Raw genomic sequence first — 17,734 nt, 5'->3', positions numbered from 1 at the left:
GCTATGTGACATAAGTGAAATCTGCTCTGAAGACAAAGATACACATACACACAGTCATCCTTCAGAGCAGCCAACACTGTGGTACTAGAAACTCATGACCACCATTGGAAGAGATGTGACACACATGCTGAAATACTCAAAACAGAGGAAAAAGAAACTGATTCCAGGTTGCTTATTGCTGCTGCTGCTTATCTTCTCCTCTGCAATATCCCTCTGCCAGGCCACCCTGCCTTGGAGCCGGCCAACTATGAACTGAAACCTCTACAAACTTCTAAAGGTGATAAAGAACAATTAAAGAAACTTACTGAGTTAACAGAATATCTGAAATATACTTTGGATGAAGAAAAGAAGAAAAATGGTGAATTATAAGAAGAGCTAACTGGGTTGATGATCTTTTTCTTTTTCTTTTTTTTTTTTTTTGGTACTGGGGATCCAACTCGGGACCTTGTGCTTGCGAGGCAGTCGGCGGGACCACTGAGCTAAATCCCCGGCCCTGGGTTGATGCTCTTGCAGCAAAACTGGAAACTGCATCATCTAGATGTCTACATCTGGACAGAAATAATGATTTTCTCCAGTAGGAGTTATTATCTATGAAAAATACACAAAAGAAATGTGAGACACTACAGAAGAATGAAAAGAAACTGGAAGAAGAAGTAGTTAACCTGAGATGTCATATAGAGAAGAATGTGGTACAACATGGCCAAGCAGAACAGTATAAGCAGGAGATTGAAGAAAGAGCCAGGGAGGAATTAGTAGAAAAATTAAAAGAAGTCTATTTTTACAGAGACAAGCAACATCTCAAGAATATTTACAGCAATTAGCAGAGACTAATAATACTTCAATGAGAAGTCAGATGGAACTCAGAATTACAGACCTGGCATCAGAGGTCTCTCAAATGATAACTCAAGAAGAGTGCAATAAAATACAATTGAAAAACTATAGGCAACGCTATCTAGAAGAATTCAATAGAAGAAAGTCATTGTTCAGTAAACTAAACAAGGCTAATGAGAAGCTAGAAGAGGCCAATATCAAACTTCTGGTGGAGCAACAACAAAACAGATCATTACTGAGCACTATTGGTACAAGACTTGTCCTAGAATCTCCTTGTGTCAGAAATCTTCATCATAGTTTGGTGTTCCAGAGAAGAAACTTCCTGGTTCCTCCATTAAACCCACAGCCTTCAAACAACAGCATGGAGAGCTACCTGACCAAGCTACTGCTGAACTTGAATCTGGATTCTTTAAAGTTTCTTCCACAAGATCTGCTAATAAATTAAGCCAAGATCTAATCTCAGAAACAACACAAGAATATCTGGAGATTTTAAGGAGAAGATATATGATCTGAAAAGATAATTTTTATTGTACTTTATATATATATATATATCACATTTTAATTATTTCCCATAAGGTGTATGACATGAAAACTTTGTTAAAAAACTTTGTATCATAGATACATGATGAAAATTTATATACTATTTAAAAATGTTTCTTGATATCTGTAACTTTTAAGTGATGTTTGCAAGTAAAAACTAGTGTTACAGAAAAAAAAGAAAGAAACTGATTTCAATTATATGCCCTAACTGCAGTGCAAGTCCCAAGGGCCAACCTGAATGAGTGCATCAGGGACTAGTTTATTTAACAGCAGTCAGTGGTAGTGTCTGGGTGAGTATTGAGGAGGCCAACTATCTTGCCTCTCACAGCTCCGCATTTCCTGTCCCCCTAGAGCTCAGAGTCTACAGTGGGAGATGGATCTGTAAAGAGATCTACAAGATGGCAGTAAGAGCACTGGTAATGAAACTGCAAGGAATCAAGAATGCAGACAGGGGCGATATTTGTCCAAAGACGACATCAGTGTGGATAGCCTCCTGAATCAAATGTTCCTAAATGGCAGTCTAAGATTAGAATACTATTTTTATTCATGTTTAGTCAAATTAGAAACAGATGGGAGGTTTAATAACAATTGAACTTGAATGCATATAGTATATTTATATATAGTATATATGTATGATATGATATAGATAACTGAGTACATTATGGAAAAACCTATTATATTTGGTAAAGAAAGATGGACTTCACTCAAAGAGACTCCCCAGAATGGTTAGGGAATGGGAAAGTCTGATAAATCAAATAGAGTTTAGTAAATATTATGACATAAGTATCCAGTTCTTGATGTTATCAAGAATTAGGAAATAACATATCATCAACTTTTATACTCTAGTGATAACTATTTGTCCTCTTTTCTGATTCAGGAGGCATTCAAGACCTGTAGCTTATCAACCCAAATATCACTTATTATTATAAAGAAACAGTAATCTAGATCATAAAAAGCAGAGTTAGTACAGATTTTCCCAATAGCAAATTGAAAATGGTTTTTATTAAAAAAAAAAAAGGTATGTCTCTCATAAAAGTAATGTGGATTACTGAACATGAAAGTTTAATTTGGTAAATTACACAAGCTAATGTCAATTCTATACTTAGACATTTATAGTTGATGCATCAAATAACAGTTCTTTGGATAGAAATAATAAGCAGAAATCATACACTTGAGTTTGAGAGACCATATGTTAATACAAAATTATAGTCATAAAAACTAAAGTAACCACTACAGTATACATGAATACTCTTCTCCTGTCATTTGTCTGACTAAAGTTGGCACCAGTGCTTATAAAGTGGTATGTCACTTGTCCCACACTTTATTATAGGTATCATTAAAACCAGATGTACACAGTAACTGGAAATTCAATCCATCCATCCATCCATCCAACTGTCTGAGACAGGGTCTTGCTGTGTAGTTCAGGCTGGCCTTGAACTCACTATGCAGCCCAGGCTGGCCTCAAATTGGCAGCAATCTTCCTGCTTCAGGCTCCTGAGTGCTATGGTTATAGGTGTTTACCACCAGGCTCGGGCACTAACTTATTTTGAATTCTCAGCAATCACTGCATCTGAAAATGCAGAGCTAATTCACAATGGTCAGACTGTGATAACCTTAGAAAGTGATCATGCAGAATATTGGATGATTTTATTATCCTGTTTAAAACTTAATAACCAAGATATTTTTTCTAAATTGTTGACATATGCAAAAGAACTAGTTGAGGGAGCCTCAGTGAACTCTATGCATCTGGAAAGTAGCATTTTTTTTTTTTTTTTTTGGCACCAGGGATTGAACTCGGGTCCTTCTGCTTGCGAGGCAGATGGTGGCACCACTGAGCTAAATCCCTGGCCTGAAAGTAGCACTTTTTATGATATCAGAATAGACTTAAAAAAGATGCCAGTGCACCAAGTTCATAAGTCACTGAGGAAGCTTTAAAAAATGTAATTAGCCAGTCTCACTTTTAACTGTGTCACAGAGAAGTTCCTGAGCATGTCTGCTGAAATGGCACATTAATGCTACGTATGTGTGTTGTGAGGCTGTGCTTGTGCAGGGTACTTTGACATTTTTTATTTGGACACTACTTGTTCCATTTTAGGATTAATTCAATTTAATTAACCTTGCCTATAAAGCTAGATGGTATCTCTGTTATCTATCATTTAGGAATAACTGGAAACCTAGGAACTGGCTTGGGCAATGGAACACTATCATACCATCGCTCCACAGCATATAATTAGCAAGTCTTTGACCAGGCATCATTTTTCAAGATACAGTTGGTGACTGTCTGCATCAGAATAACTGCCTGGGATGCTTCTAAAAATACCAATTTCTAGGCCTACACCTATACAACTGAACATGGGGGTGAGGGCAAGAATGAGAACCTATGTTTATAATAGGTATTCAAGTAATTCTTAAGGATACAATGCTGGAGGCTACCGCATAAGGTGGCAGCTTCTTCACTTACATACCCCTGAGCTAGCACATGGCACACACCTAGTTTGTGACTAAATCAACATACATCAGTGTAGAAACTTCCAGGTCACAAAGAACTTACACAGCTTCCAATTCAGATTTTTTTTTATTAAATTCTTTTATTGGTATGTTGAAGGTATACAACACAATTACATTTCTCATTGGGAATTGTACCTTTACATAATGCATCTTGGTTCTTATTTATTCCCCATTCCCAGCCCTCCCTTCACCCCCTCCACCCTTCCCTATTTACAAAGACTTTATTTCCATTTTTTCCATTTCTCAGCATTTTTCCTTTCCCTTCTTTCCTTTCCCCTGCCCCTCCCACTACCCCTACCCCTTTGGACCTTTTCTTCCTATTTTACATTATCAATTATTCATTCTCATCATTGGTACACTTTAGGTATAATGACATTCATCATTGGAAATTTGCACCTTTACATAGTCTCTCTTGGTTATTTTTCACCCTTGCCAAGCCCTCCCTTCAACCCCTCCATTCCTCCCTATTTACAAAGATTTTGTTCCTATTTTTCCATTTTCTCATATTAATCCCATTCCCTTCTATCCTTTCCCCTAGCCCTCCCACTTCCTTCCCCTTTGCCCCTTTTCTTTCTATTTCACATTACCTATTATACATTTAGTCCTTATTTACACTTTCAGTTTCTCACACCAGAGAAACTATTCAGTATTTATTCATACGTGTCCTATTTACTTCACTTAAGAGTATCGCCTCAATGTGCATCTACTTAGCTATAAATGTCTCTAATTTCTCATTTTTTATGGCTGAGTAGTACTCCATTTTATTAAAAAAACCACATTTTCTTTATCCAGTCTCCAGTTGATGGGGATTTGGGCTGTTTCCAAGTTTTAGCTATTACAAACTGTGCTGCTATGAACATGGGCAAACATATATTACTGTGGTATGATTCTTTTAATTCTTTGGCGAAGATCCCCAGCAGTGGAATAGCGGGGTCAAATGGGACTTCCAGTCCTAGTTCTTTGAGGTATCTCCATACTGATTTCCACAGTGCTTGCACCAGTCTACACTCCCACCAGCAGTGGAGCAGGGTTCCTCTTTCCCTACAGCCCCGCCAGCATTTGTTATTGGTTGATTTCATGACAGCAGCCATTCTTTCTGGAGTGAAGTGGAATCTCAGTGTTGTTTTCATTTGCATCTCTCGAATGACCAGTGATGTTGAGCATTTTTTCATGTATTTATTTGCTATTTCTACTTCTTTGTATGACAAATGTCTGTTCATTTCAGATGCCCATTTCTGGATTGGGTCTTTAAATTTTGGAGGTCTGATTTTTTTAAGTTCTTTAGAGATTCGAGATAGTAGACCTTTGTCTAAGGAAGAGCAGGTGAAGATTTTTTCCCACATTGTGGCTTGTCTCTTCACACTGCTGGTGGTTTCTCTTGCTGTGCAGAAGCCTTTTAATAAGAAGAGATCCCACTTACTGATTGTGCTAGTTCAAGGGAAACTGAGGTTTTGTTCATAAAATCTTTTCCTACACCGATATCTTCAAGGGTTCTACCTAACCTCTGTTCCAACTGGTTCAGACTTTCTATTTTAACATTTAGATCTTTAATCCATTTTGATTTTAGTTTAGTGCATGGTGAGAGATACAAGTCTAGTTTTAATCTTTGGCAAGTTGAAGCCCAATTTTTCCAGCACCATTTATTAAAGAGGCTATCTTTCCTCCAGTGAGGGTGTTTGGCTCCTCTGTTGAAGATGAGTTGGCTGAGCGTGTCTGGCGTTGTTTCTGCATCTTCTAATCTGTTCCACTGGTCCTCAGGTCTGTTTCTTTGCAAATACCATGCTGTTTTTATCACAGTAGCTTTGTAGTAGAGTTGCAGGTTGGGGATTGTGATACCCCCTGCCATGTCTCTGTTACCTAGAATTGCTTTTGCTATTCTGGGTCTCTTCTTGTTCCAAATGAATTTTTGGATTGTTTTCTCAAGGTCCATGAAGTATGCTGCTGGGATCTCAATTGGAATTGCATTAAATCTATATAGCAGTTTTAGAAGTATGGCCATTTTCACTATATTAATCCTTCCTACCCAGGAGCAGGGGATGTCTGTCCATTTTCTGATATCATCTTCAATCTCTCTTTTCAGAGTGCCATAGTTTTCAGAGAAGAAGTCTTTGATTTCTTTCCTTAGGTTGATTCCTAGGTATTTCAGTTTTTTGGATGCTATTGTGAAAGGAATTATTTGCCCTATTTCTCTCTCAGTGAGTCTGTCATTTGTGTAGAGGAAAGCTATTGATTTTTGTGTGTTGACCTTGTAACCAGCTACTTGACTGAATTTGGTTATTAAGTCTAGAAGACTTTTGGTGGAGTTCTTGGGGTCTTCTATATAGAGTACCGTGTCATCTGCAACTAATGACAATTTGACTTCTTCATTACCTATCTTTAGTCCTTTTATTTCTTTCTCTTGTCTAATTGCCATGGCTAATGTTTCCAGAACTATATTGAACAAGAGTGGTGATAGTGGACATCCTTCTCTTGTTCTTGATTTTAGTGTGAAGGATTTCAGTTTTTGACCATTTAGTATGATATTGGCTGTTGGTTTTTCATAGATGGCTTCTATCAGTTTGAGGTAGAGACCATCTATTCCAATCTTTTGTAGGGTTTTTATCATAAATGCATGTTGGATTTTGTCAAATGCTTTTTCTGCGTCTATGGAGATAATCATATGGTTTTTATCCTTGGCTCTATTGATATAGTGCATTACATTGATTGATTTTTGTATATTGAACCATCCCTGCATCCCTGGGATGAATCCCACTTGATCAGGGTGTATGATCTTCTTGATGATCTTCTGCATTCTGTTTGCCATTATCTTATCAAGGATTTTTGCATCTATGTTCATTAGTGAGATTGGCCTATAGTTCTCTTTTTCAGTTGGGTCTTTCTCTGCTTTGGGGATCAAGGTGATGCTTGCTTCCAGGAATGAATTTGGGAGTATTGCTTCCCTTTCAACTTCATTGAAGAGTTTAAACAGTAGTGGCAGTAGTTCCTCTCTAAATGTCTTGTAGAATTCAGCAGTGAAGCCATCAGGGCCCGGGCTTTTCTTAGTTGTTAAGTTTTTAATTACATTTTCAATTTCATTGGTTGATATTGGGTTGTTCAGAATTTTTAGGTCTTCTTCGTTCAACTTTGGTAATTCATATGTATCTAGGAATCTGTCCATTTCTTCTGTGTTGTCCATCTTATTGGCGTATAGGTGCTGGAAGGAAGTATTGATGATCCTCTGGATTTCTGCTGGGTCTGTTGTAATTTCACCCTTTTCATTCCTAATTGCATGGATTTGGGCCTTTTCTTTCCTTTTTCTGACAAGGTTGGCTAAGGGTTTGTCAATTTTGTTGATTCTTTCGAAGAACCAACTCTTGGCTTCATTGATTTTTTTGTATCGTTCTCTTAGTCTCCATTGCATTGATTTCTTCTCTGATCTTTATAATTTCCTCCCTTGTATGAGCTTTGGGTTTGTCCTGCTCTTCTTTTTCTAGAAGCTTGAGGTTCAGCATCAGGTTGTTTAATTGGGCTCGTTCTGTTTTCCTAATATGTGTATTCACTGCTATGACTTTCCCTGGTAAGACTGCTTTCATTGTGTCCCATAGATTCCGATATGTTGTATTGTCACTGTCATTTAATTGAAGGAACTGTCTGATTTCTTCTTTAATTTCCTCTGTGACCCATTGGTTATTCAGAAGTGTGTTGTTCAATTTCCACGTGTTTATGAAATTTTTTGAGTTTCTTTTGCTATGGATCTCCAATTTTATCGCACTATGGTCTGATAATATACAGGGATAACTTCAATTTCTTTGCAGTTAAACATGTTCTATGTGTAAGTATGTGATCTATTTTGGAGAATGACCCATGTGCAGCTGAGAAGAATGTGTATTCTGATTTTGTGGGGTGGAAGACTCTGTAAACATCTGTTAAGTTCATTTGTTCAAGAGTTTAATTCAGTTCTAGTATTTCATTACTTACTTTTAGTGTCGTTGATCTATCTGTGACAGTGGGGTGTTGAGGTCCCCCACTACAATTGTACTAGTGCATATATGACTTTTCATGTCCGTTAGTATTTGTTTTATATAGTTGGTTGCACTAGTGTTTGGTGCATACATATTTATGATTGTCATCTCTTCCTCTTGGATTGTTCTCTTTACAAGGATGTAGGGTCCTTCTTCGTCTCTCTTAATCAGTGTTGGTTTGAAATCCACTTGATCTGCAAAGAGGATAGCTACTCCTGCTTTTTTTTGGGTTCCTGTCGCACGGAGTATTGTTTCCACCCTTTAACTTTCAGTCTGTGAGTTTCCTTTTGAATTAAGTGTGTTTCTTATAAGCAGCATATTGTTGGATTTTGCTTCTTGACCCATTCTGCCAGTCTATTTCTTTTGATTGGTGAATTGAGACCATTAACACTGATGGTTATAACTGAAACGTATTGACTTGTCATTGCCATGACTTTTTCTTTTTGTTGGGTTCTCCCCCTTTACATTTAATTTCTTATCACGCCAGGTGGGTTCATTCTGCTTTGCTTCCTGGGGTTGTGATCCTCAATGTCTGTTCCTAGGATATTGTGTAAAATTCTTTGGAGTGCTGGTTTGGTATTCACGAAGTTCCTAAGGTGCTCTTTGTCATGAAAGTATCTTATTTCTCCATCCATTTTGAAAGATAGTTTTGCAGGGTACATCAATCTGGGTTGGAGGCTGTTTTCTTTTAGGGTTTGGAATATGTCACTCCAAGCTCTTCTTGCCTTGATGGTTTGTGTTGAGAAGTCTGCTGTGATTCTGATGGGATTTCCTTTGTATGTGATTTGTTTCTTTTCTCTGACTGCTTGGAGAACTTTGTTCTTCTGTTGTGTTTCTGGAATCTTAACAATTATATGCCTATGTGAAGAATTTTTTTGATCAAGGCTATTTGGAGTCCTACATGCCTCACTTATCTGTATGTCAAGCTCTTTTCCCCTGCTTGGGAAGTTTTCTGCCATTATTTCTGTGAAGAGATTTTTTATATCATCTCTACTCTCTCCTGTTTCTTCATTGAGCCCAATCAGTCTTATGTTATTCTTCTTTGCATCATCTAGGAGCTGCTGGATCGATTTCTCATGTTCCCTTATAATTTTGAAGCAATTTTTCTTTTCCTGGTCACTGATTGCAATCTTATCTTCTATATCTGAAATTCTGTCCTTACATTGGCTCATTCTGCTGTGTAGACTTTCAATGGAGTTTTTCATGTCCTGGAAATCTATTTGCATCTGTTTTATGGATTCCATTTGTTTCTTATGTTGGGATTCCATCATGTTCCTGAGTTCCTCTCTAGATTTATTAATCATGTCTTGCACTAGGGGCACAATTTCTCCTGTTATCTGAGAAATTATTTTTGATTTCATTTTTTCCAGATCCCCTTTTGTTGCCAGTTCAGTGGGTCCAGGTGGTTGGGTATTAGAGTGTTCCATCTCATTTCCCTTTGGGGTTGCTGTAGGTGATCTGGAAGTCTGGTTTTGAGACTTATTTATGTGTTTTCTCATTTTGACTGGGGCTGGGGGCTGTTAGCGCCTGCACAGATTACCTCCTCTGAGCTGGCAGACGTGGGACAGGGGCCGGGAGCAGCGGTAGGGATGGTGACCCAAAAGCCCTTTCCTGTGGGCTGGGAGCAGCGGGAGGGATGGTGGCTGGGAAGCCCCTTCCTCTGGACCAGGAGCAGTGAGTGGGATGGTGGCTCAGAAGCCCCTACCTCTGGGCCGGGAGCGGTGGGAGGGATGGTGGCCTGGAAGCCCCTTCCTCTGGGCCAGGATCAGCGGGACAGAAGGTGGCCCAAAAGCCCTTTTCTCTGGGCTGCGAGCAGCTGGAGGGATGATCACCGGGAAGCCCCTTCCTCTGGACCAGGAGCAGTGGGATGGCGGCTCAAAAGCCCCTACCTCTGGGCCTGGAGCAGTGGGACTCAGTACCTTGGTCTGGTGGTCTGGTGTCCTCTGCATCTTTGTAGTGTGGAACCAGGTGGCTGCCTGTCTGCAATGGGGTGATTTGGCATCATCCGCTTGACTCGGGACCTCGGTAGGGCGTGCACAAACCCACCTGTCTGCAGCAGGCTGATTAGGCATGTTCCACGCAACTGGGGACCTCGGTAGGGCATGGGCTTAACTGCCTGTCTGCAGAGGCTTGATTCGGCATCTTCTGCGAGACTCGGGACCTCGGTAGGGTGTGCACAGACCTGCCTGTCTGCAGCAGGCCAATTCGGCGTGTTCTGTGTGACCGCAATTCAGATTCTTAGGGTCTGTGGTTTACATTTCTCTCCTCTGTTTCTCCTCCATAGGAAGAAAGCATCAGAAGCTACGGCAGTGACCTCTATCTTGCTCTTGCTGGTTTCTTTAGCAGCCAGCTCAGTGCCAGTACATATTTCAAAATGAAGCAGGTTATTTGTTCTGGTAACGAGCAAGGCTACAGCAGCTCCACAAATTCCACTGGCTAAGTTCCCTACTCACAACTATTAGTGCTTTGGACAGTTACGAGGAAACACTGTTTGAACTTTCCTGGTTCTCAGAGTACTCTCAGTCAGGGCAAAGTGGATAGCTAAGCAGCTCCACAGAGTCAAAATCACCAGGCTTGGACGGGATGTAAATACTAACCACTGGGTATGTCCTGCTGATTTCTCAATCCCGTGGCATGTTCTAGGGATGTAAATACTGCGTTTGTTATTGGAACTTGTTTTTATCTTTTTATTTTTTATTGGTACTGGGAATCAAACTCGAGTCCTTGAGCTTGCGAGGCAGGCAGTGGAACCACTGAGCTAAATCCCCAGCCCTGGCACTTGTTTTTAAATAGAAACAATTTTTACCAACAGAAATCAGAGACTTGCCTAGGTAAGTTCAGATAAGGTTTGTCATACTCAAGGGTGATTCTGCAGGGGTGAGACTTGTTGTTTTATGAAACAGCTAGAGGCAAGACAGTTCTCCTTAACTGAGGTGGTGCCAGGTCATCACAAACCCTGGATTAGTGAATGCTACCTACTTCCTAGAGAAAATGCAGGGTTAGTTTCCTGTGAGGCTCTGGTTATAATATTTTTGTCACTCAATCAATATATAACCTTATTTTACATGTTTCTGTTTAGAGACACTTACACACTTACACACACACACACACACACACTCATTAGCATTAAATCCATGGCGAACATTCTTGCACTTAGGGACCTTAGACTGGCATTATCCTTGAAGCCATTTAAACAACAAAAATCATCAACAAAAGCCATAAAAATTTAATGAAAAATATGGCATTAAATATGCAACAAATGGATACTTGTTCACAATATGAGGGCTGAAAGAAGGCAGAGTGCCAAGAAAGGTTAGCAAGTATGCGAATGATGAGGATCACCTGTATCTCCCACTTTTCCCTCTGGATCCCCTCAGGCCCTATCTCCCCAGCTCTGTGGTCTGGGAAGAGACTCATCAGGATGGTTGCCTGCATGCTGGGCTTCCTACCTTAGCTCCCAGTGGAGTCGGCTGATGGCGGTCCCGGCAGGAGACTGCAGGCCAGGAGGAACAGTGAGGGTGGGCAGGAAGGTGGATGTGTACTCACACCCTCCCTCCCTGCCAGGGTGAATCTGCTACTGAACCCCATAGGTCCCGTCAGGTGGCCCCTCCATGTGTTTCTGTCTCCCCACTACCCTTTAGGTTAGGAGTGAGACCCAGCTGTTGCTAAACTGGGGAATGCTACAACATACTTTGTTCATTTCCCCAAAATCTCTCTGAACTTTCAGAAAGTTCTTTTTAGGAGACTATCTTCACTTTCCCAAGTACGCCACTTATACCCTGCCAGGACTCTGATGATGCATCAGTTAATGAGGGAGGGATCCCAACACTATATGGCCCAGTTAGAACTCTGACACTATAGGGACTCAAGACTTCTTCAATGTGCACAGCCCAGACTGTGAAACAAAAGTTATTGTGGGAATTGCACATTTCTTTTTACTGATCACAGCAGCTGGGAGAGTGTCCGCTCTTTGGAGGAGTCAGGGAAGGTGGACTTGGTACCAATAAAAACTCATCTGAAATCCTGCTGCTAAGACAATTGTATACTTTTACATAGTTCCTCCAATAAAACTGGCTATAGGACAGCATCTAAGACATTTAAATTCTATTAATGCAGATTAAGCAGGCAATATTTTTATTATACTGTGTTACACACTTACTTCCTGTCAGCTCTTCCCAAAACTACTTTGTTTCTGGCAGAGATTCTTGTCTCGCTTTTTTTTTTGAGACATTTGGATAGCCAACATGAAAATGTACATAGCAATTTCTGTTTTCCTGTCTTTTAGAGCCTCTTCCTCTTTTTCCTCCCTGTCAGTTTCAATCTTAGTGTGTGGGGCTTGAGCAGGACTTTATACCCCTACCATGCCACATCCTAACCACAGATCATTATGTATTATGGACCTTGTTAAAGATTTACCAACTTCATGTTTCAAGGACAGAGTAGAAAATCTATATTCTAAAAATAGCCATTAAAGTAATCCTTCTGTAGGCTTATTTCTTACTCAGATGGGTACCATTCATAAATCTCCCCAACAGTGTCTGCTCTTAATTTCATCAGGTAATTCATTAGGTTCTTGTGACTACTACAACCTACTGGTTATCAGGTGAGCAAACCTGACCTTCATTCGATCACCCCTGCAGGGTAGGTTACAGGAAACTGTTTATACTTTCAAATCTGTTGTTCTTGGCATGGTAGATTTCCTTATCTAATTCCAACTAAAGTGCTACACTCCAGAGGGCTGACTTGGCACAGGGTGCAAGGGTGGCTTCTGCAAGGAGACAATACTGTCCTGCCTCTTCTCAGAGAAAAACCCAGTGAGAATTTGCCTTGAGGGGAGCTGAAAGCCAAGAGCATGTGGGCTTTGTTCCTTCAGAGATAGGTTTCACACTTGAGAATAAGAAGTAAAAAAATCACAATCCATCCAGCCACTTCAAGATGGGAGACAGAAGGGCTGTTAATGCCATGGAATAACCAGCTTATTTCCCCAAAGGATAATTAGAAAACTTTATCTATTGTTGTGAAACTTATCTTAATATTTAAACTTTATGAAGTACACTCAATATATTACCTTCTTTGTTCATATTTAGTTTTTAATTTTGAAGGCCATTTGAGACTAGACAGTTTACAACAGTGGTTCTTAAGCTTTTACATATCTTACAATTTATTGAGGACTCCAAAGAACTTTTGTTTATGTGGGTATTTTCTCTCAATATTTATAATATTAGAAATGAAAACTGAAAAGATGTAAAAGATCTGTTAATGTAATTAAAAAGAAACCTATATCTTAAAAAATAACATTTTAAAGTAAAGAACATATTAATGAATAAAAAAAGAAAATGGTATTTTTCAAAGAAACTTTAAAAAAAATAGAGAGGAGGAAAGGAGGAAGGGAAAGGGGTGGAGGGAGGGAGGGAGGAAGAGAAGGAGAGAGGGAGAATGAGGAGTAGCCGTGCTTTACATTTTTGCAACTCTAATGTCTGACTTTGTAGGAGAACCTGGATTCTCATACCTTCTGCATTAAATCTGTCTGACTGTTGCTTAGGTTGATATATATAAACAAACAAAAATATCCAGACTCACATAAACATTCGGTTGGAAAAGTAAGGACCTCAAAGCCTTCATGAAAAGGTTCAGGACCACATTTTGAAAACCAAGTAGTTTATGGACTGCTTCACATCATGGGAGATGTTTGGTCACAGGCCCTCCTTACTGGTACAAAAATGGTTAAAAGATGAACTATTAACTGTGTGCAACCATACCATGATCCTTGAGAAAGAAAGCTAATAAAATGCAGGCAGAGGACAGATAGGTACTCTTTTCTCTGTTGGTTCTTTTTCTCCACATGAAGAACTGGACAACTTTAAAAGATGGGCAGGATTAAAAAGCTTTCCTTGACTGTTTCACTTTGGGCTGGGGAAGGCAGGTACAAATGAATATATTATTCAGACAGATATTCTTGGAAAAGAGAATATACTGAATATAAGCAGAAAACTTGCACTGCTCAAATTCCTAGCTATATGTCAAGACATTCTACAGATAAGTAGATGTGGAGATGTGGTGCTATCCTGTTTTGACAAGAAACTTCAGGAATCACTACCGTTGTCTAATGTCACTTTCTGGTCTCCAGGGCAGTGGGATAGTGTGGTTCTCTATCACAGCACCCATACACAGGCAGAAACTGGGCCCTCCCAAAACAGGGCTGGCTCTGGCTGTAAGCCCAGTCTGTTCTCTTGAGACTTTGAGGTTTGGCCTTAGGGAATGTCTAGAGTTGGAGCCACTAAATAAAACTAAAGTCAGACTAAAGCAGCAACAAAACTCATACACTAGAAAAATTGTCAGACAGACTGATAAACTTTCCATTGAATACACTGGATACTCAGCCTCACTTTAGTACAAACTGGCCCCTTAATCCTCCTCCTGGGAGATGAGAAGGCACTGCTAGGAAGGGAGAACAGCAGAGTTTTTCCTGCTGTGCTTCATTTTCTGAAGAACCATATAGCTGGAGCTCAGTGTGGAGGCACCAGCTGCAGGAAAAGCCCAGGGTGATACACTGGGAAGAAATCTGCAGGATTCATGGTACCCGAGTACAGTCACGCACTACTGAACAACGGGGATGCGTTCTGAGAAACGTGTTGTTAGGCACTTTGTCATTGTGAGACCATCACAGGGTATACTTACACAAACTAAGATGGCCACAATGTCCCTAGGTGACTCAATCTTATGGGACCAACACTGTGCATGCGGTTGGTCTGCTGTTGACCATTTGGGATCCAGTACCCACCTCGTTGAAGTGGACATCCTGCATGCCCACATCTTCCATCATGGAGGCCTCCTCATCGATGTTGGGGGTAATGACCCTGAAGGCTGTGCATCCCTGTTTGAACATGCCTGGGAATTGAGAGAGGAGGGGAAAGAGTCAGAGTTGCTAACCTGAATGTGGCTGAACCTCAAGGGTTGTTCCTGACGCGGGTGTTTCTGTGCTGAATGACATAACTGAGTTCCATACTTGTTATGTGTCAGGCCAGCGACCACACAGGAGGCTGGGAAGCACAACATGCTCTTCTTCATTTGTCTGCTCACACTAAGCATTCACCTCCTTCACTTTGTTTCTCAACCTTTTTTAATTTTCCCCTCTCTTTAATAAAGTGTGTTCAGTCTTTAAATGATCTAAATAAACTGAGAAATAGTTATTAAGTCAAATTAATGATGAAATAACAAGTAAATGAAAAAATGATTTGGTATAATGATACTAAGGAAATTAAAGCAGCCAGAGCCAATAAGAAAGACATTTGTAACTCAAAAATAACTCTGCTTCCTTCTAGCAGTTGGTCATCTCACCACACAGGCTGGGGATAAGTAGTAGCTTAGAGCAGTGAAAGTGAACCTTTTAGAGCTTTTAATGATACAAATAGCCCTCTGTAGCATATGTGCCATAGGTTTGCCATCACTGACTTAGAGCTTTCCCTTCTCCTGCCCGCAGCCATCCGTAACACTGAGATGCAATACAACTGCTACAGCTATGAGCTGAGGGGCTGCCTTGGCTAGATGGCACACCACCCACCTGGGGGTAAGGAGAGGCACTTTTCTCTAGGAAAAAGAGAGCATGAATACCTCCAGGGCCTAGGCATCTGATCCTTTAGGGGAAAAGGTGTAAGAGGTGGGAATCAATGTCTGAGATCAGGATACAGTCCCTGAGCAACAGCAGTCCAATGGGAGCCTTTCCTCATCTTGGACTCACTGGGAAAGTTTTAAGTCAATTGGACAATTCCAGCCCTGCAAAATGCTCAAGGGAAAATGAAATGTTCTGCTGCTTTACTGTGAGATGCCTATTCATAATAAAACAAGTAAAAACTTGAACTGAGACTTACCATATTTTAAAAAAAGAACATGGACTATTTTGAGATCAAGCCTTGAAAAAGTAGAACCTGAAGTCTGAGATTCTTTATTGCACATTAGACCAGATTTCCAGCCACTCCCAGGATATCTAGTCCCTCCACCATGGTTCTAGTGTAGCATTGGTTTGATTTGGTTATATGGAAATCAAAGAGTCCCCAGTGAAAAACATTAATCTACACAAAATAGTTATGAAAGCAAACCACCGTGTTTGGGCTACAAGTACATTTAAATATTTAACTCCACTGCAATAGGACAACAAAAATGGAGGCCAAAGTACTTTCCTCTATTGTCCATAGGAACAGATTGCCAGCAACCTAGAGAACCCAGGAAAAGAAAGGAGGGAAGCAGAGTAATATCCATCCATGCAAATTTGAAATAGAAAATCCCCACACCATTGAATGGCACATGAACAGCGATAAGGGACCCTTGGAGATTGGGCAATCCTTGGGCTCACCTCCCCGGTTCCTCCTCTGGCAGGTGCTATGGCTGTAGGGGAAGCGGAGTGGGTCCTGCTGGAGTGCTAGTTCTGCCTCTAAACATGAGGAAATGTATTACCTGATAAAACGCCTCGGCAGGAAATACTAGGTGAACATGGAACCCTTCTTTAATTTCATTCTCCTTCTGTTGTATAACAAACCCAGACCCCTTTAAATTGCATTCTAAATAGCCAACTGCATCAGAGATAAACATTTCATGGTCTCAGCATCTGTGACTTGTAATACTCCCACTTGGTAAATACGATACTCATCAGCCCAGATCTGGTGCTCCTGTCCTCCAGAATTACATGTGCGGACTACCAGCTTTGCTGAGAAACCCAGTATTCCAAAATTAAAGGCCATCCTTTGGGGCTGTGCTGAGTTTGAAATGGAAATGAGTAACTGGTATTTACCTAGAAGGAACCCATGAATGAATTCATGGCCCATTACTTTGGACACAAATATATAATGTACAAAGGAAGTATCATTTGTCCCCTCTCCCTCCTCTGGGAACAGTACGGCCAACTGGGCTGTGTTCCAGAAAATCTGTCTGATAACCTCCTGTGATAAATGTCTTTTGATTGATAAATACTGCAGTTCCAGTGGGAACTATCTTAAGGGAAATAAAATCTTTTCAGTTCTGGATTGGCTGGCCAAGGACACCATATGTAAAGCTTGTTAACTAGTTTTTACAGAATGGAGTGGTCAGGAAGAGGTTATATGACAACATGTCATCTATTTTTCCTTTTTATACTGGGATTTCTTCTGTGCCTACCAAGGCAAGCAAACATCATGTAAGGGAATAAAACAAAATATGCTCTATACATGTACAAACCTGTCTGAATGGGTCTCACTTGTCTTTGCTACTTTATTGTTTTATATTCTCTTCACAATGCACAGAGCTCATTCCTTACCCTTCCGTGTGAGATATTCCGCCACCAAAGCTGTTACATGGACATAGCACATTGCTGCCTATAATAAAAGATATGTGTCAGAATCATAATTTATAATAGCCCATTCAAGAAATATATTATATAATATTATATCTCAAGGCACCAAGCAGTGTTTCTAATAGCTAATGTCAACTTGGAAAAAAGTGGAACCATTCCCACAAACTGAAATTTTGAAATAAATTAGGACTTGGGACAAATGGCAGTAAAATCACTAACCTTTGGTTTTTTTGCATTTAGAATCATTACATTTTAATGTAAAAGATAAAAACAGTATTTTTTCTTAGTACTGTATACCCAAGTTTTCTGCATCATTTCTCTTAGAGCAAAAAGAGGATTGTGTGAGGAAAAGATGTGCTTGGGAAAAAACTTTTTTACTTCCAAGATTCTAAGAGAATGGTTCAAATTACAGGTGCTAATACATGTGTTTTCTCAACTTACAAAAAGGTAAAGCTGTAATTTTCCCCCAACACATAATTCTAAATAAAAACTAGTTCATTACCTTAAAAATGAAAGGAAAAACAAAAGTAAA

The 17,734-nt window shown here is 40.0% G+C and overlaps 1 protein-coding gene across 25 annotated transcripts in view; it reads right to left on the bottom strand.

Moving 5' to 3' along the window:
- Positions 1 to 17,734, bottom strand: part of Dock9 (dedicator of cytokinesis 9) — a 239,728-nt gene that overhangs the window by 23,649 nt on the left and 198,345 nt on the right. For 13 of the 25 annotated variants that reach the window (XM_087193042.1, XM_087193049.1, XM_087193052.1 and 10 more), the window contains 3 exons: positions 17,167 to 17,224; positions 16,231 to 16,308; positions 14,662 to 14,768 (listed from right to left, as the gene is read on the bottom strand). In XM_087193042.1, the coding sequence (XP_087049168.1) occupies positions 14,662 to 14,768; positions 16,231 to 16,308; positions 17,167 to 17,224 (243 nt within the window). The remainder of the gene's footprint in view (positions 1 to 14,661; positions 14,769 to 16,230; positions 16,309 to 17,166; positions 17,225 to 17,734) is intronic. The other 12 variants (XM_087193060.1, XM_087193061.1, XM_087193044.1 and 9 more) reach the window with 1 other exon arrangement.

Source organism: Heterocephalus glaber, unplaced genomic scaffold, assembly GCF_053883595.1.
Source record: "Heterocephalus glaber isolate CG9 unplaced genomic scaffold, H.glaber_assembly_v1.0 deba00001578, whole genome shotgun sequence".
In the NCBI taxonomy this organism is placed as follows: Eukaryota; Metazoa; Chordata; class Mammalia; order Rodentia; family Bathyergidae; genus Heterocephalus; species Heterocephalus glaber.
The sequence above is the reverse complement of the archived record's forward strand: the minus strand, read 5'-3'. Positions and strand labels throughout refer to the sequence as shown.